The 20,802-nt window shown below is 36.9% G+C and overlaps 1 protein-coding gene across 11 annotated transcripts in view; it reads right to left on the bottom strand.

The window, feature by feature from the left end:
- Positions 1-20,802, bottom strand: part of KMT2C (lysine methyltransferase 2C) — a 195,195-nt gene that overhangs the window by 66,718 nt on the left and 107,675 nt on the right. For 10 of the 11 annotated variants that reach the window (XM_032394302.1, XM_032394300.1, XM_032394307.1 and 7 more), the window contains 9 exons: positions 14,513-14,614; positions 14,213-14,317; positions 8,863-9,044; positions 8,443-8,607; positions 7,357-7,466; positions 6,777-6,842; positions 5,589-5,801; positions 2,535-2,663; positions 524-643 (listed from right to left, as the gene is read on the bottom strand). In XM_032394302.1, coding sequence (XP_032250193.1) covers positions 524-643; positions 2,535-2,663; positions 5,589-5,801; positions 6,777-6,842; positions 7,357-7,466; positions 8,443-8,607; positions 8,863-9,044; positions 14,213-14,317; positions 14,513-14,614 — 1,192 coding nt within the window. The remainder of the gene's footprint in view (positions 1-523; positions 644-2,534; positions 2,664-5,588; positions 5,802-6,776; positions 6,843-7,356; positions 7,467-8,442; positions 8,608-8,862; positions 9,045-14,212; positions 14,318-14,512; positions 14,615-20,802) is intronic. The other variant, XM_032394303.1, reaches the window with a different exon arrangement.

Genomic DNA, 20,802 nt, shown 5'->3' with positions numbered 1-20,802 from the left:
ACAATGTGTTCATTAGAACCAATTCTCAAACTATGACTTAAGCAATGATTTAGCTTTCTTTGAAGATCTATGTGAAGATGACAGAATATTAATTGGAAGACATATTTCTAAAATATTATACAATTTTGTTAAAAATTGTTGGAGTAGCCTGTGACTTTCAACAAAATAGTCTAAAGTCTCCAATTTTATACCAAGGAGCTAAGACAGGCAAAGAAACGCCTTTTGTGAGATGAATGGGAAGCACCTAGTATAACTAAGTGATCCAGTCCCTACACTGTTTGTATTTAACTTAAGAAAAACAGAAAGTTGTTTAAAAAAAATCTCAGAGGAATATACTTTACTGGACTTAAACCTTTTCCTTATCAAACCTAATTTCTGTATTATAGGTATGAACTCTACAGGCACTCACATCCTTTGATCAATAAGAAGCAATAAGGTTGTGACTGCAGCATTATTTAGGATGGTTCTTTTCAATAGGGATAGCAAGAAAAGGGGGTTAAATCCAACAAAATCAGTACCATACCATCATCTCTGTTAGGTAACTGCTCAGAAATAGAGCCTGAGGAATCTTTTCTGATGACAGATCTTTTTGTTTTTCCTTGCCCAGTTCGACTTCTTTGCCGTACCATAAATCCACCAATACCTATCCAAAAAAGAAATTGGGTAACTTTGTAAATAATTGATTTCTCCTTGTATTTTCAAAGTAGGGTGAAATTGCTTGGAGGCATTTCCCAAATTCAATATGGGCTAATTTAAATCAATAGGGTTTGGAAATAAGCAAATTAAAAGACGTCAAAGCTACTGACTGTTACCTTATCACGAACCAAACAGGTATAAAAATACATTATTATAGTAGAGAAAGAATGCATGCATTTCCTCTTCTCAACAGTGTCAAAGTAAATAGTACAGTAAATTGTACTTGTTTAACAAATATTAAGTAACTCATATTATCATTCAAATTACTTGTACATTAGCTGTGGGAGAATAGATATACAAGATATAAATGAAACTAAATGATCCAAACAAAATCATTATGACTTCAGGGGTAACATGTCTAGTTAAGGCTCTTGGACATGAGACACAAACAGCTCTGTAGTCAAAAGCACAGAATCTGGTTCTAGTTACTTCTAGTTACTACCTGACTCTGGGAAGTTCTAGTTACTACCTGACTCTGGGCAAGTTATCTAACTTTTTAGTGCTTCAGTTCCCTCACTGTTTTAACAACAGGGATAGCGTCTAGCAGCTCACCTCCTCATACATATACTTAGTCAAACACTAACAGTTTTCGTCACAGGATACAGCCATCTAATACACTTCCTGACCTAATGGGTCCCTCAGTCACAAGGATGACTTCCAAAGGAGGTAGAAACAGAAAAAAAACACAATAAATATAACCTCCTAGGAGTTTGCAGTCTAAAAAAGTTTGTGTAGTTATAAGCCTCCTAATTAGGAAGAAATGAAATGATTTTCATACAGTGACTTGGACGAAGCTAATCTAGGTCCTTGTTACAGATACGGCCCATCTTATGGAAGGTTACCTTTAGGGTCTTGCAGAATACAAACAACAGTGAGAAAGTTTTTCCATGCACATCAAAAGATATTTAGGACACTCTTATCAATAAAATATAAGCAGTCAGAAGGATAAAGACCAAACTGATTCCATCTAATGTCTCACTGACTGGTAAATAGACATTAATAAACTGCCTAAAGAAAGCCTACACATTCTGCATTGTGACCAGTTCAGTAATTTTTTCTAGTAAGGCAAATAAAATTTGACAAACAAGACAGCTTCTTCCTCTGCCTCTGAGGCAGTGAGGAAATAAGAGAGAATTTTATCAGTCATATATTAACTGAACTATACATTTTAGGAGGCACAAGAACCCTGTTTACCTAATTGTACATTTACTGGCTCCCACACAAACACGGAAATAAGTTTCAAAAACAGAGAATATTAAGAACGAATGTTGAAAATTAAAAGAATTACAGAAGTACACATCAAGGGAAAAATAAATAAGTGGCTTTAAAAGTCCAAGTACAAATAATAGCCAATGTAGTAAAGCATTTAATACAATGGACAGCATTTGGGATAAGGCATTAAAATAATGATTTATTGTGAAGTATTCACATACTCAACCTAAGGAATTTCCACCTTAAAAGCATATTGAAATAGTTCAGTCTTTCAATTTCTACATTCAAGTTTTAGTTTAAAGAGTTAAGGAGCTACATTTCATCTTGAGTATTTAATTAAAATTGAAGCCCTCAATATTATATTTTTCTTCTTTTTTTTTTTTAAAGATTTTATTTATTTGAGAGAGAGAATGAGAGAGAGAGAGAGAGCACATGAAAGGGGGGAGGGTCAGAGGGAGAAGCAGACTCCCTGCTGAGCAGGGAGCCTGATGCGGGACTCGATCCTGGGACTCCAGGATCATGAAGGCAGTCGCCCAAACAACTGAGCCACCCAGGCGCCCAATATTATATTTTTCTTAAATTAACTAAGTTTTGAATATATTAAAATGTCTAGCTCAGGACTATACCTGGTCTGTACGGTTTCCTTTTTCTCTTTTTTACACCTTCTGTTCCTTCTACTCCCTTAGTTTCATCATCCACAGCTTCCCGTTCAGGACTAGATTCTGATTTCCCATCACAATCCAGAAGTTCTCCTTCTGGGAAAAAAAAAAAAGTAAATGTACAGATAAAATCAGAAAAATCTATCAAATATAGAATTCCTGTGTAATAGGAAATGCAAGTCAAAGTGGCCACTGAGCCATTCTAACTGTGCATCCCAGTAGGTGGGGAAAGTATAGAAAAAGATGGAAAAGGCCCCAGATGGTTGTAGAACTCATGCTGCTTAATGCATTGTTCTCAGGAAATGAAAGATCAGCATCAGGGAAGGAGAAACACACACAGAATGCTCAAAAAGACAATTATAAATCAGTTTGCAGTTAACAAGTCATTCCCTTACCTTCAATTACATATTCAGGTTCAGGACCCTAAGGCTGTCTCTCTCTCTAGCCTAGAACCCTCTCCTGAAGTCCAACTATAGCTGTGATTATCACCTAGTTACCAAAACCTCTCTACCCAATATTGAGGACAGGGGAGAGAGTGACACTTTTCACTACTTACCCTTATTCTTTTTTAGTTTTACACCATGTGAATGTATTACTCGTCCACAAATCAAATTTAAGAATTTGAGAGAATTAGTGTTAACGTCACAGGCAGTAATAACCTACCTACCTGGCTGCTTCCTCTCTCCTCCCACTAAATACCATTCCTGGCTCCACTCTACCTACCCTCCCCCCTTGCCTGCTAGAGCCTGAAGGCAACCCTAGGCCCACACCTCCAGGTGTCCCCCTCACACTGGGAGGGTCCACGCTGAGGGAGCCACCTAGAGGGGGGAGGCACGGTGTTCCCACTCTTGAGACACACACAGTGTTTCTGTTTGCTTTAGATTTGGGATTTTTTTTTTTTTTTGTACTAACAAGGTTTCCAGATCCCAGATCATAGTAAGTGAGTTAGAAAAAAGCCTGCTTCTGTTGCACAAAGAATTTGTTTCTGATATGCTAAGGTGACTGTTTTTAACTTATTTTCCTGAAGAAACATTTATCAGAAGAGTCAACAGTTAGCAAAAGCAACAACAAAGGGGCATTGTTAGAATATTTCAGGAGCATCCCAAGTTCATTTGGCCTTTATAGACTCCTGTGGAATCCACTATGTATTTACATATAATATCATGTGTGACGTTACTTGTTATTTTTATGCGGATGTACCTTCAGACTGCCTCAATCTGGAAACTGCCCAGTTGAAGAAACATCCATCGAAATCGTGGTACAAAACAATAGTCAAAGGGAAATCCTTCTCAGGCCTTTTTGTTGTTGTTTTGCCAAGTTTTCAAAAGGTTCTATAATCTCATACTTTGGGAATCAATGTGTACTGTCAAGAAATGTTCCAAATTTTGTGAAATGCAGCATTTCCCAGATCTGGGTAAATATGGAATCATTTTTCAGACATCTACTGTCCATAGAAACTAGAATTCTTCACTGTGCTCTGGTTGAGGGTAATCTAATCAATTCCTCCCAGATATAGACTATTTCTTCACAAGCCACAAATCACCAAAACTTCAAAATCAAACTCCCTGTTTAACAGTATTTGAACATCAGTTATACATAAGCATCAGAAAGTTTTTCTCCCAACCACACAGACCCAAAAACACACCACTGGGAAGGAAATGTGAGGACTAACTGGTAAAAGACATCCACTCTCAGCCAGAACGACCTCTCACCTGCCTCCTCCAACAGCCCCCTATCTGATCCACGCGCCACAACTCCTGGGCTCAGTAGTCTAGGCACATTACAGCCGAGTGTGCCTTTTAAAAATGAGTAAGACTAAGCCACTATTCACTCAGAAACCTCCAATTACCTCCTAGTCCATCCACAGGAAATGTAAATTCCTTAAGCATGGCCTTATGGTTCTGTGCTACCTACTGAGTCATGCCTTCTCTCTCCTTATACCTCTGATCTCGGCATCTCTTGCTGTCACCTCTGTCCACTGCTGGACACACTGGTCTTCATGACGTCCCTCAAACATGCTAGCTAGGCACACTCCTGCCCACAGCCTGTGCACTTCTTGCTGTCTGGGATGCTCTTCCCTCAGATAATCCAACGGCTCGCTCACTCACCTCTTTCACGTCCGTGCTCACATACTGCTTCCAGCTCACCTGATGCCTCACACCACCATAAGCACTGCCAGCTCCTCTTACTCCAATGCTAGTTTTTCTACAGCACTTGCCAAACACACTATAATCAACTCATTTATTACATGTTTTTTTTAAGTAATCTTTTCTAACATTAAAAATAAGTTCCATGAGCAGAGAATTTCATCTGCTTTGTTCACTGACATTACTTCCAACATCCAGCACAGAGTAGGATTCAATACTGTTGAATAATGTGATGGAACAAAAGTATTTTTTACTTTGTTTCTGAGTCAACTGAAAAGAAACAACCAACCTAAAAGAAACACAAGTCACTGTGGTAATCTTCTTCAGAGATAAGCAAAATTATAACTCATTGAATTTAATACTACTAAAATTATTTTGTCATCTCAAGGATTCAGCTAGAAAATCCTTAATATCTACTGCGATCAAGAAAATAGTTATAAAAAGTTAAGTTTATGATGAACACCTATGAATATAACTTTGCACTTGAACATTAATAATGGTTTTTCCATGTAGGATTGCATGGATCAAGCTCTACTTCAACTGAGCCATGGCATTTGAGCTCACAGCAATCTGAAGTTCATGCTGCCACCTAGCAACCTTGAGTCCAGCCCTCTGAACTTTCCTATCTGTGATCCTCAAAGATACGGTATTCCTGGAGATTTCTATAATGTAAATAAGCCTGTTCTAGAGAATATGTGAAGGAAGAGAATCTAAAAAGTCCAAGAAGACAACTCACTTAGAAAGGCCAAGGGTCATATCAAGGGTTACCTAAGTCAGTAGAATTTACCCTGAGATAAAACATATGTATTCTAAAAGCTATTTTATATGATTTAATTCTTGTGAACATATTGAATGGAAAATAAATCAGTATTACCTCGACTATCATCCATTTCTCCATCCCTTGAATGCTCTGATTGGATGTCTGGAGGGGTCTGAAGGACAGCCACGCTATTCTGATTTATAATCTTCAACTTCAACTTTGGTTTTGACCGTTTTCTTCGTGGAACTGTAACTGTGAGGCTCTGTAACTGAGTCATCCCTGATTCAGTCAAACACACACCATCCTGGGTGTACGTCTTGGGTGGATCTAAAATTACAATATCCCAAGGATACACATTAAAACTCTCACCTTAATTTGAATTGATAAGTTGACTGGTGTTCCAAAATACCATGTGAAGGGAATGTGACTACAAAGCAATTGTGAAATGCACAAATAATTAACAGTACTCAACTGAAACTAAGAAAACTGGTCGAACTTCCTTGGATTATAAGCAGAAAGGTTACAAAGGTCTACCTGGCATTTTTTTCTCCCCTATCAAATTAAGGATTTAGAAAGAGAGCACTGAAGCTAAAAGCAATGCTTCAGCTACTTGACTATGAGCCTTTTCCCAGAGTATCTTCTCAGACTAAAAGGTGAGGATCAATTTATATAAGAGAAACAAGAATACTACTGAGGCCCATTTGGAGAGCCAAGTATCAATATAATCAGTGACGGGGAGAGGTGATGAATAAACAGAAATCCTGCAAATTTTTAAATGTACAAAATTGCTATCCACTAGGACAATTTCTGTACTATCCAAATGTTTTTTATCCAATGATATCAAATAGAATTAGACAAAAGAACGATAATTTAATAAAAGTATCCTATTAATCACCACTCTAGCTGATCCATTACAGAAAAAAACAGTTAATTCTTTAAAAAATAAAAATAAAAAAGGAAAATCACTGTTTGCTAACCCAGCCTTATTTTCTGCTAAGTGATTACTAAGCACAGTAATATATCAATAAAACCAAAGCAAGTATGGAGTCAACAATTACTTTGAGTGGTTACTTCACTGCTATTTTGCTGAGATTGATAGGAACAGTGTCACACGAAAGCTGGATAAGACGAACATTATACGTGTCAATCACGGATATGATTTACAACATTAGGGAACTCGGGCTGAACACTCATATGACAAAGGCGGGTTTCGTGGAACATGTGACAGGTCGGGTGTATAAATAATTCCTCATTTACATGCTCTCTGTAAAGGACAGTCAAGTAAAGTGCTTCAGGTTTTACCTAGCTCTTTCACTTTTGTGACAATCTGTGCTACAAGGGAAGATTCACAGCAGTCTGAGGAAGGCACTGAAATAGAAAAAAAAAAAAAAGAAATTGTGTAATTTTTTCAGAAAAGGAATATTTAAGGATTTACATATAATTAAATTTTCTATTTCTGTACCCATTTTATGAAAGTAAATACTTAAACACTAAATAGAGTTAAAGGCTGTCTTTAAAAACACCGAGAAGGAGTGGAAGAAACACACATCATGGAGGCAGAAATGGCCAAGATAAGAACCAGCACACTGGATTTCTACACATTCTAGTAACTACAAGATGATGAGTCATGAAGGGAAAATTACACTGTGTATCTATAATACATGCTTAATTTATTTTCTTTATGTAAGCCAACAGTTTTAACATATTAAGTTGGGATAAAAAGAGTTAATTTATAACTAAAATAACTTATCTTTCACAAAATACTTGTCCAAATAACTGTTTCACAAAAAGAAAAAAAGAGGCAAGCGCACTCACTGGGCGCGGACAGCACGGCACGAGGGACTTACAGGAGCGCAGGCCCACGTTCGCAGTACTTTCTTACCATTTGCTGTAGGCATATAGGGCCGGCACAGGCTACAATCAAAGCCAATGTCTGCTACGTTTTCCACTTCCTCTTCAGTATTTAAGTTCTGACAAACTGCATGCATCCATCTAAAAAGACCATATTTTGTACATTAAAACAAAACCGCAGCAGGAGTTGACAGTTGCCACACTGAAAGCCCCTAGGGCTCGGATGTTCCTATGTTGCCCATGTTGCTCTTTCTCCTAACCACGCCTACTGACCCACAAAAACTATCAGAGCTGAGAATAAGCAAAGAAAAAGGAATGAGATCAAGTACTAGGAAGGAAGCAAAAGCACACGGAGGATAGGATAACTGTTTTAAGATCATATAGTGAATATACCAGAGACAGCAAGGAGGCTAGTTAGGGCAAGTACGAAGGAATTCAGAAGTCTGCGAACGGTTTAGCGTGTATGTGCTCCATGTGATGTGCATCTACTGTGGAACTGAGAGAGCTAATGTATTTGAGGCTGAATGTTAACTGGGAATAAAAGGAGTTATCTTGCCTTTGAACAAAGAATTGACAGGCAGAGTCCTGAGAATCCTGTATTACTGATGAAATACTACTATTGCTAACGTTACACGTACAGTGCTAACTATTAACAGAGCACAATAATATACCACTGAAACCAAAGAAAACATTCTTGGTTTTGAAGCTGCTCACATGCTACTGAGAGAGGGTGGGAGCTCGTGTACAGTATCTAGACATTTAGTAGCTAGAGCTTTAAGAAAAAATAGTTTAAGGAAAATAAAATGTGTGAGATCATTTGTAGAATCTACAATTCAAAAACACTCCATAGAAAAATGCATATATGCAGGCAATAATTCTGCATCTAATTTCAAGGGATTCATAAACCCTTAAAAGCCCCAAGTAAAAAATCTTTGCCTGGAATTGTGGGTATAAAACAGGAAACTTGTGTAAGTTTCTAACTGACAGAAAATCTAGAAAGCAAAAAGTCTTGTTTCTTAAATTTAAGATGGAAGAAAGTTATTTTCCAATTTCCTTTTGCTTATTTAAAAGAGAAAAGTTTGCAAGAGATAAAAGAATTTAAAAAGTGGCACAATACCTATCACACTGTCTACACTGCAGAATAAGGTCTTCTTCTCGATAGTTCCGGTAGCAGACTGGGCAGGAAGACAAGCTTGCACAGGGAGCACACTGCGTGTAATTGTTCTGCCACTCGCACCGCGGGCCTGCCGACGCCGCCCCACAGTGTCTGCACCAAACACACCTGAAACCCAACCCCCACAAGACTCCGTTTTACTTACATAGTTTAGGTAGTTACCGGCATTCAAGAAGCTACAGAAGAACAGAACGGGGGGGAACTATTTGACGCGTATCTGAACATTTTTCTGAGTAGTGGCATGGCATCTATCCTACTCAACACGTTATTATGCAATGAAGTGGGTGTGGCTAATTTTTAAGAACAACTGTGGGAACACTGCGCGCCTGAGCGGCTAAGGAGGGAGAGGAAGTCCTGGAGTACCATTTGCACTTCCAGCCCCCCTTGGGCACGGTCTGCAGAGGAGGGGCGAGGCAGTAGGTGTGGTAGCTTATGTCACAGTCATCACAGAGCAGGAGTCTTCCGGGGTCACTCGCCTTCCCACAGGCCTCACACACGGTGCACTCCAGGCACCTCCAACCTTTGCTGAGAACAACTTTAGTGATCTGTAAAAGAAACCACCCATCCAAGTGATTTACACATTGACCCACTCCTCATTTTGCATGATCACATATGCCATATAAACGAGTATGTGGTGCTTATGTACCAGGAAGCAGAGGAAAGGCAAGCAAGTAACACGTACTGAGGACCAACAGTGGCCCAACCCTGGTTTGCGAACATGTACTTTCACAAGTGCCCCGACTGGACAGAATAACAGAAAGCAGTACACACTTTAATGCCACTTGTCAGACCACGTTAACTACCTCGTCCTCTGGACTTTATGTCCACTTATAGATGTGGTGACTAGATTTTGAAGAAATCAAGTATACCGCCCCTTTCCTCTTAATACAAGTTTTGAAAATGTATTGGCCTAGTTTCCATCTGTGATGTTTCATGAATTCATACTTTTGAAACTTGTGTACATTGCAAAAGGATCTGTATATTAAAATCAATATTTAAAAATCTAAAAAAATTAGAGTAAAACATGAATTCCCAAGAAAATACATCCCAAGGACACTTCACGATCTTGGAGGATTTTAGGCCATGAAGCTGGGACTTCTGAAGTTCATCACCCCTCTGTTTATTCTCCTCTGCCACAGGGTCTAAGTTAGCAGGAAAGTTTGAGAATCTCTATACTTCTGATTAACTCCTCAAAGCAGCCACACCATGTACAATTATGAATTTGGAACCAAATGAAAACTCTCAAAAAACTAGAATCTATAAGATAGGACAACAAAGTAGTTGTGTTATAATGAAATAGCAATTAAAACACAGAATAAAAATTGAGATCATGAAGAATAAGAAAGTCTAAAAAAAAGAGCTAACTAAAGAACAACTATCAAAATGGCATCAAACTTTCCAACTCTGGATACTAAAATAGAATAATAGTTTCCAATTCTACAGGAATATACTTTTCAAGATACAAATCTTAACCAAGTAAACAAGCAAATTAAGTGTGAAAGCAGAATACCTTTTTGGGATACAAGGACTCAAACTTCAGCTCCCAAATAACTCTTCTAATGAAGTTTGAGACATGAGGAATAAAACAAGGGCGATACCAAGAACAAGGAAGACATGCGATGCAGGAAACAATGAACCCAACAAAGGACCTCAGCCCAGGGAAGTTGAGGAATGAGAGCTGAGTAACAGACCTAGAAGCTACCAGCACAGATGGGGAGAGAGAAAATGGGAGTGTCAGGAGGCGGTAGGACTTCTTCCAGAAAAAGTTACTTGCCAAAATAATTTAATATGATCATGCTTCTATAGTAGGTAAAAAATAAACAACAACAAAAACTAATGAAGAATCATGAATGATTTTTTTCTTTTTGCTATTAAAAATTCCAAGACAAAGCCATAGTAAACTATTTAGGTCTCCAGTGAACACGTACTGAGTCATAACCAACACTGTTTATTAACTAAATGTAGTAAAAGAACTACATTGGGAGGATGCCGGAGAACGGAGGGGGCATATTTTTAAGACCTAGATCGGCATTTATTTATTCATAGCAGAAAGTCAACAAAATCGAACACAGACACAGGAGAAGCAGCAGCGTATTATTTAGAGCTTTCAAGGTAACTCCAAGAAGGACCTGCAAGGATCAGAAGTGGCTGCCTGGGGGGACAGGACTGAAACGTGGAGGCAGAGTAGGACAGAGGCCGGCCAATCATCATAAGCCTTTTAAAGCTATCTGATTTGTAAGTATGTATATTTATTACTTTGATTAGCCTACTGATTCTTTTAAATTAGTCACAGATTATCAAGTTATATGTTATTTACCGAAATGGAGGAAAGAGCTTAGGACAGAAGGAGCAGGGTGACTTAGAGCAGTAACCAGCAAACTTATTTTTATAAAGGGTCAGATAGTAAATACTCTGAGCTTTGTGGGGCATATGGGCCCTGAACTACACAGATGTACCACTACGGTGTGAGGCCCACAACAGACTACGTCAACACAAGAACACGGTATGTTTCAATAAAATTTCATTTATAAAAACAGGTAGTACGCCAGATTTGGCCTGTGTGATGCGACTGACCGATCTCTGACTTAGAGGAACAGTAAGATGAAGATAAAGTGGGAGACAGATCCAAGCTATCATGTATCTTCATTCCTACTAAGTTTTCCTATTTCATAGACACCTACCCTGTGGCCCTTTATGGCCAAATTCTCAAGTTACTCAGCAATATTCACTCTTCAACACACCTCAGTCTGGTTACTATGCCCACCACCATTCAAACCCCTCAAGTCAGTCAGTCCAGACCTCCTCCCTCCCAACCCTGGGCTGCCGCCATGCTTGTGTCCCATTCTCTGAGCTCCCTGGAGCACTGCCCCGTCTGGACAGTGCCCCCCTCGCCCCCGCCATGGAAAGGCCCTCCCAGCTCCTGGCAGAGTTTGTGGAACTCTAACATCAACTTTTTTTTTTTTTCCTCCCACTGAACTGGTTTAGTCTTTATTTTCAAAAGCTCTTTCAAGAAAGGAATTATCCAGGGTTTCATTCATGGCACCAGGTCTAAAGTTCTGATAGATGTGCTTAATAGTCTGTGAGATTATCTGCTTCAACTACGATGGAGTACCTGGGATGAGACCTTTCTCCCACCACAAAATACTAGCAAACGGGGCAAAATGTATGAAACACTTGTTTCAGATACTGAACAAAAGGCAGTACAGGACTGTGGTTTCTGAGAAGAGAGAACAAGTGAGGTGAGTCCTACAACATCCTGCTGTAGACAGTTTCCGGAATGCTGCCCAGGGAGGGAGAACTCCAGCAGAGTACAATGGGCTCACTGAGTTTAGGACACATGATGGAGTGAGTTCTGGGAGGCTGAGGCAGTCGCAACTGGCAGGACAGAGTCCTGGAAAGGAAGGAGCAATAAAGAGAAAGAGCTCTAGAAACCTACACAGAATTTCCCTCAAGTGTTTGGCCAAACACCAAGCTGCATGTATAGGAGGCCAAACAAGGACACAGCCGGGACAAGAACAGCTACTGGGGATTTCTAAGTTGAACAACTAACAGCTCCCACAATGCTGAAGACATTTGAATCTCAACCAGTCAAAGTAAAGAGATACTAGCGAGGGGGGTCATGGGGTGCTAGTGAGGGAAGGATATGGGGAGAATTCAACAGAGACGTCATAAAGGCCACACCTCATGTCTCAGATTAAACTCGAGCTAGAAAAGCAGTTACCACAGTGTGGTCTAGGAAACCCTAGTGGGTCTGTGAGGTCAAAACTATTTTCATAATGATGTTAAGATGTTATTTGCCTTTTTCACTTTAATCCACTCACAGTGATGTTTTGCAGGGGCTACATGATATATAAAATAGAAAACATCATTGCATGACATCATAACAAACATGCTTGTATATTTAGGTTTTAAAATATTCCCAGTTAATTTCTAAAATGGTAAATATTCAATAATTATTATTCTCATAAACACAAACTCTATGGGGTCCTTAATAATTTTAGACTGTTAATGGTTCTAAGACCAAAAAGTCTGAGAACAGCCACCTCAAAGTGAAGGTTCTCTAGACCTACCCCAGAAAGCCTAGAGAAGCTTCAAATGGTTCGAATGTCTACAATAACTGCCTGCAAAAACTCCATAATTTTTAAAGGAACAAAATCCAAACTGCCAACAATACCAAAATGTACAACTGCCACAATCAAAGATTACTAAATAAAAAAAATATATACATCCTTGTAAGGAGGAAGTAAGCTAATACTAGTAATAATAAACTAATAATGAGAAATGTCAGACATGGTAGAATTAACAACAAATACAAGGACTTGAAAGAAAAAAAATCTCAATGAAGAAAAAAATTTAAACCACAAGATAACTTAAACTATAAAACTGTGATTAAAAAATACAATCATCTCTGAAAAATCCACTGGATGGGTTTAAAAATAGATTAGACACTGCATAGTAAAAGTGAGTTTGGAATGCAAACAATGAATCATGGAACACTACATCAAAAACTAATGATGTAATGTATGGTGATTAACATAACATAATAAAATAAATAAATAAATAAATAAATAAATAAATAAATAAAAAAAAGTGAGTTTGGGGAGGGGCGCCTGGATGGCTCAGTCAGTTGAGCATCCAGCTCTTGGTTTCGGCTCAGGTCATGATCTCAGGGTCTTGATACTGAGTCCCACATCAGGCTCCATGCTCAGGGCACAGTCAGCTTGAGATTCTTTCTCCCTCTCCATCTGCCCTTCCTGCTCATGCTCAAGCATGCTCACTCTCTTTCTCTCAAATAAATAAAGCTTGGGCGCCTGGGTGGCTCAGTTGGTTAAGCGACTGCCTTCGGCTCAGGTCATGATCCTGGAGTCCCTGGATCGAGTCCCGCATCGGGCTCCCTGCTCGGCAGGGAGCCTGCTTCTCCCTCTGACCCTCTCCCCTCTCATGTGCTCTCTCTCTCTCTCATTCTCTCTGTCTCAAATAAATAAATAAAAAATCTTTAAAAAAAAAAAATAAATAAATAAATAAATAAAGCTTTTTTTTTTTTAAGTGAGTTTGGGGAATGTAACAGAAACTATACAAACTAAAGTAGCAGGAAGAAAAGCAACTGCAGAAAAATCAACAAAGTGAGAGCGATCTGGGGACAATATCATACAATTTTGTACACATACAACTAAGATTTCAGAAGGAGGGTGTGGGGAACAGAAAAAGAAATATGAAGAAATGGCCAAAATTGCTCCAAAACTGATTTAAAAATACCAACCCACTAATCCAAGAAGCCTAACAGAAAATGTCCTTCATATACAAGTGAGAGTTGAGAAGAATGAACATGGGGAAGAGACCAGGTGAATGAATGGATTTTTATTAAGTTCCGTGGTTGGTGTCAACTTTTTATTATCAGTAGACAGAATGGATCAATTAAACTTCATGCCTTAGCAAATAAAAGTATAAAGTATCTTTTAAAGACATGCATTTTTATTTTTAGTTTTTTGAGACAGCAGGATAACCACTACAATTTAAGACCACAGATTTATAGGAGTTAATTTTTTCCGGTAACACTGAAAGGCAATATTTAAATATTAAATACTTAAATACTGTCATGTATGTCTAATGATACTAACAAACAATAACTAATTATAAGAAATGGAAACAGCATGATACTACTCATATCAAATTTCAATATAGTTTTAACTGATTTAAATTCAAGTATATTTACCTTAATACTGACACAATATGGATGGTAACACTGACCACACTGAGAACAGGCAAGTAATCTTCCCTCTGCTCCTTGGCCAAAACTGCCACAAACTACACACATATCCTGAAATTAAAAACACATGAACATAATAATTTAGGTTGGAGACTCAGCTAAGAATGTACTAGTTTAATTTTTTAAATTACCTTCTTAGCTATTATAGCTCTAAAGCTAAATAGTAAATGACTTCAGTGCATACAGGATAAAGCAGAAAGGGGGAAAGAGGAACTCAAGAGTGGAAGACCATAACTGAGCTCAAACCTGGTGCAAGGTGAACTTGTCACTACTAGAAAACAGCACCACTGTGTTGTGCATGGAGTTTTCTTCTTCATCCTTATTCGATGAAACATCTGCAGCAGACACCTATAAAAAGCAAAATATACAGAGTACACAGTCATACTTTAAACCTGTAGCACACTTAAATGAAAAGCATGAGAAGATTCATATTCAAAATACAATTTTTGCCAAGGCCCAGAATAACAATTCCAAATTAGATTATTATTATTACCAAGATAATACCATAAAGGTGTAAGTCCTGACACTTTATTACCTAATGGTCTCTTTAGAACTACAAGTCCCATAGATCAGGAGCAGTGAGAAAATATAAACTATCTTTAGTAAGACTTAATTAGCCAGAAATTTTAATAAGGAAACAAAAGAAACTGTATTATATTTGTGTATGTGTATAGCCTATGTATCTATACATACATATGCCCACATAGATATGTATCACTCTGTTTTAGAGACTCTAAAACCTGCAATCTGGCTAGTCAAAACTGAGATGTGCTGTAAGTATAAAATACCTACGAGGTTTTAAAGACTTAAGTATCAAACAAAAAAGAACATAAACATAGCTCATAAACAATTTTGCATATTTTATACACTACATGTTGAAATAGTAATATTTTGGATATGTCGGGTCAAAAGGTATACATTAAAGTTAAATTACACCTGTTCCTCTTTTCTTTTTTAATGTAGCTACTATAAAGTTTTAAATTGCATATGTGATATACATATATTTCTGTTGGACAGCACTGCTTTAAAATATTATTTTTAATAACTTATCAAAATTTCAGTCTTAGCCAAAAGATTACCAACCACAGATATTCATTTCTGGACATGGCTAAATTTTACCAAATCAACTAAGTACCTACTGGCTTGTTAATAATTATTTCCAGAATGCTTATCATGAAAAAAGCTCTAAATTAGTCGCTAAAAAAGAGAACAGGGAGACCAATGCCAAAATTTTAAAATACGATCCTCTTCCCTTACAATCTAGCCTGGAAGGACAGACATGAAACATAATAGGTTGAGTTCAAAATAAAAAGTAATAGTATTGTTGTTCTTGAGGAATGACTGAAAGAATAACTAAAAAGAAGGAATATATTACAGGAATAATATTTTTCATTGCAAGTAAGTTTAAAAGCAGTTTTAATGGCCAGTACTACTATTATAGAATCAACCATAAAAGCAATTTACAGTCATAATAAGTCTAAAGACTACAAGGGAAAACTGTAAGCAACCTACATAGTCATCACTAGGGAATTACTAAAACCATGGTAAATCCAAACTGGAAAATTATGCAGCATTTAAAAAGCAGTGGTAGAAATTTGTTTTGATTTCCATCAAAAAAAAAAAAAAAATCACCAAGCCACTTAGCTGAGTAGAAAAATAAGCTGCAGAATCATATGTGAGGTAGAACACTACGGTACAAAAACATGCAAAGCAATTATACATAGTCTACTGGCACATATAACAAGTTGAATAATAAGAAACTGCTGTTTTTCCAAGTCAAAAATGGTTGAAGGTTGGCAACTTCATATGGATCAGCCTAATATGTAAAGACACCAAACTGGTAAAAGGAAGAAAATCAAGACTCAAGAGGCAGCAGCGGTCCTGTTGATCTAACAGTATATTGTATTTTTTTTTTTAGGAAATATATTCAAAAATGTTCATCTTGGGGTGCACAGGTGGCTCAGTAGGTTGAGGGTCTGACTCTTGATTTCAGCTCGGTCATGATCTCAGGGTTGTGAGATCAAGCCCCACAATGGGCTCTGCACCGGGCACGGAACCCACTTAAGATTCTCTCTCTCCCTTTGCCCCTCCTTCCGTGTCTCTCTCCCTCACTCTCTTAACAAAATAAAATTTAAAAAAATGTGTATCTCAAAATTAGCATTTTAAGATTTTAGCAAGTTGAACAAGATGATTCATAAAGTAAAATATCATTTCATTCATAATAATTGTCTACCAAAAGTGAAGTTACCAGTAATTCACCCAAAGGACTAAAGATGCACTGAAAACTTATTAAAATATGAAACCTATGACAATAGATAAAATATAGCTAACAAAAATAAAAAGTATCCATTTCTATATCCCCATCTGCAACACAGAAAACAAAACCGGTTTTATAATTGGATGATACCTAGTGAATAGGCTCAAAGAAATGATAAAATTTTATTATTTTCAAAGACAAATTTAGAGAAATCAGAGAACACTTTTATTTGAAATAAAAACCAAGCATGGACTACAGTATTCCCAGTACAAACCAGAAACAAAGTCTGTACAGAAAGCTGCAATATCACCTAGATTCAAAGAGCATATTTCAATTATAAGTGCTAAAAAAATCAAGGGTTTTGAACAGCAATTGTACATGTAAGAAGGAAAACAGTATCAGGTAGCTTAATGACCCACTGTTTTTTTTTTTATACTTCATTTCATGACCTTTAAACTACGAGATATATAAAACCTACCTCAAAGGTAAAGAAGACAATCTTTGAGAGAGTGTCCTAGTATTGCCTACATACATATTAGTCTGATTTAGCCTAAAGGTGACAGAAGTCTCTAACCTAAACCTCACAAGTGGGGGATTTCCAAGCAAGGACATAATAAGTAAACAAAAAAAGAAGAGCAAATTAAACTCAAAGTGAGAGGAAGAAAATAGTAAAGATCAGAGTAGATATCAATGAAATGAAAAACAGAAAAAAACAGAGAAAAATTAATAAGAGCAAAGGCTGGCTCAAGATCAATAAAATTGATAAACCTACAGCAAGACCAATCAGGAAAAAAGAGAGAAGAAACAAATCACCAACACTGGGAATGAGGAAGGTGACATCACTACATATTCTACAGATATTAAAAGGATAACAGGTCAACAGATTTGTCACCTTACATGAAATGGATAAACTCCTTGAAAGACAAATTCATGTAAGAATAAATAGATAACCTAAATAGCCCTATACCTACCAAGGAAACTGAATATATAGTTAAAAATCCTCCCATGAAGAGGGAAAAAGATAGCCTCTTCAACATATCTTTTTGGGAAAACTAGACAGCAACATGCAAAAGAATGAAACTGGACCACTTTCTTATGCCATACATAAAAATAAATTCAAAATGGATCTAAATGTGACCCCTGAAACCATAAAGATCCTAGAAAAGAGCATAGGTAGTAATTTCTCTGACACCGGCCGTAGCAACATTTTTCTAGATAGGTCCCCTGAGACAAAGGAAACAAAAGCAAAAATAAACGATTGGGACTACATCAAAATAAAAAGCTTCTGCACAGCAAAGGAAACAATCGACAAAACTAAAAAGCAACCTATAGAATGGAAGCAGATATTTGCATATAACATACCCAATAAAGGATTAGTATCCTAAATAAATAAAGAACTGACAGAATTCAACACCAAAAAAACAAATAATCAAATTAAAAAATGGGCAGATGACATGAACAGACATTCCTCCAAAGACATCCAGATGGCCAACAGATACATGAAAAGATGCTCAACATTACTTATCATCAAGGAAATGCAAATCAAAACTACAATGAGGGATCACTTCACATCTGTCAGAATGGTTAACATCAAAAACACAACAACCAACAGGTGTTGGTAAGGATACAGAAAAAGGAACCCTCTTGCACTGTTGGTAGGAATGCAAACTGGTGCAGCCACTGTGAAAAACAGTATGGAGGTTCCTCAAACAAGTTAAAAATAGAACTACCCTACAATCCAGCAATCGCACTACTGGGTATTTACCCAAACAATACAAAAATACTAATTAAAAGGGATACGTGCACCCCTGTGTTTACTGCAGCATTATTTACAATAGTCAAGATATGGGAGCAGCCCAAGTGTCCACTGACTGATGAATGGATAAAGAAGATACACACACACACACAATGGAATAGTGTTCAGGCATAAAAAGGAATGAAATCTTGCCATTTGCAAAGACATGGATGGAGCTAGAGAGTATAATGCTAAGTGAAATAAGTCAGACAAAGACAACTCCCATATGGTTCCACTCGTATGTGGAATTTAAGAAATAAAACAAATGAGCAAAGGGGGAAAAAAAGAGAGACAAACAAAGTAAGAAACAGACTCTTAACTATAGAAAACAAATTGATGGTTACCAGATGGGAGGGGAGTGGCAGGATGGGTGATATGGGTGATGGAGATTAAGGAATGCACTTGTCATGATAAGCACTGGGTAATTAAAATAAAAACTTTAAAAAAACCTTTTCACAAAGAAAACTCCAGGCCAAAATGGCTTCACTAATGATTCTATAAATACTATAAGGAAGAATGTTTCCAATACCACACAACTCTTCCAGAAAATTGAAGAGAAGATTCTATTTCCCAATTCACTCAAGGAAGCCAGCATTATGCCAATACCAAAATCAAAGAAATTAAAAGAAAATAAGACTATAGACCAACCAATACCCTCATGAACATAGACTTAAGAAGTCTAAAACTTTTAGCCATTTGAGTCCAACAATATATGAAAAAGTAAAAAACATCATGACTAAGTGCAGTTTATCCCAAGAACATGGGATGCGTTAGCATACAAAAAAAGCCAATCAATATACTTCATATCAATAAACAAGCCATAAGTGCAGAAAAAGCATTTGACAAAATCCAACATCTACACCTGATTAAAAGAAAAACATCTCAGCAACTTATGAATAGAAAGGAGCTTCCTCAAACTGATTTAGGATGTCTATTAAAAAAATTAAACAAGGGGCACCTGGGTGGCTTAATGGGTTGACTGACTCTTGATTCTGGCTCAGGTCATGATCTCACAGTCACGAGATCACCCATGCTGGGCTCCGGGCTCAGCAGGGAGTCTGCTTTAGATTCTCTCTCTCCATCTTCCTCTGCCACCCCCCCACACACTCGTGCAACACGCTCTCTCGCGCTCTCTAAAACAAATTAATCTTTAAAAAAATAAAAAATAAAACAAAACTAGAGCTAACACCATATTCAATGACGAAAGACTAAATGTTTTCTCTCCTCAAGATCGAGAAGACAAGGTTATCGTATCACCTCTATCCAACGCTGTATGAAGATTATAGCAAATGCAATAAGGAAGAGAAATGAACACCCTCCAGATTAAAGAGACAGAAAACTTTATTTGCAAACAACATGATCATAAGTGTCATAGTGTAGAAAACTCAATGGGTTCTACAAATAAACAAGTAGAAGTAATACAGGAGTTTAGTAAGGCTGTAGGATACAAAAATCAATACACAAAAATGATTATTTCTAGATACTAGCAACAGACAACTACAATTTGAAACTGAGATAACACTGCCATTTACAAGAGCATAAAAAATGTGGAAAACTTAGAGATAAATCTGAGAAATAATGCAAAAGACATTTATATTGTAAACTAAAGAACATCACTGAGACAATTTAAAAAGACCCAAAGAAACAGAGATACACAATGTTTATGGGTTGAAAGACTCTTCACAGTTAAAACATCAACTTCCCCCAAATCGATCTATAGTTTGAATGCAAACCCAATCAAGATCCTAGCAGGCTTATTTGCAGAACTTGACAAGCCAATGGTAAAATTCATATAGAAACATGAAGGATTTAGGATAGCCAAAACAACTTTGAAAAGGTAAAAAAAAAAAAAAAAAAAAGGAAAACTAATTGTCTGATTTCAATAGTAGTTATAAAGTAAAAATAGTCAATATAGTATAGTATTGGCCTAAAGATGGAGAAATGGATCAATATAGCATAGAGATTCCAAAATTAGATTCACAAATACATAGATAGCTAATTTTTAAGAATGATACAAAGGCAATTCAGAGAAATGGTGTTCAAACAATTGGATATTCAAAATATGATCTTCAATCTATATTCGTATCATACATAAAAATTAGCTCAAATTGGATCATACAGCTAAAAGTAACACCTAAAATCATAAAACTTCTAGAAGAAATCACAGAATATGTTTGTAAATTTGGGCTATGCAATTATTTCTGACACCAAAAGCACAATCATAAAAAAAAAAAAATTAATAAATGGGACTTCATCAAAATTAAAACATTTGCTGTTCCAAACAAGTTCTTTACCATGTCCAGAATACATAAAGAAAATACAAAACTCAGTAAGTTAAAAAACTATTCAAATTTTTTTAAATGTACTAAAGATTTGAAGAGTGACTTTATCAAAGAAATATGCAAATAAGCACCTAAAAATGTGCCAACATCATTAGTCATGAGACAAATGCAAATGCGATATTATTAACATACCTGCTACAGT

The sequence above is a fragment of the Phoca vitulina genome, unplaced genomic scaffold, assembly GCF_004348235.1.
Source record: "Phoca vitulina isolate PV1807 unplaced genomic scaffold, GSC_HSeal_1.0 scaffold80, whole genome shotgun sequence".
NCBI classification, from domain to species: domain Eukaryota; kingdom Metazoa; phylum Chordata; class Mammalia; order Carnivora; family Phocidae; genus Phoca; species Phoca vitulina.
Note: the sequence above shows the minus strand (reverse complement) of the source record. Positions and strands in the feature narration are given on the sequence as shown.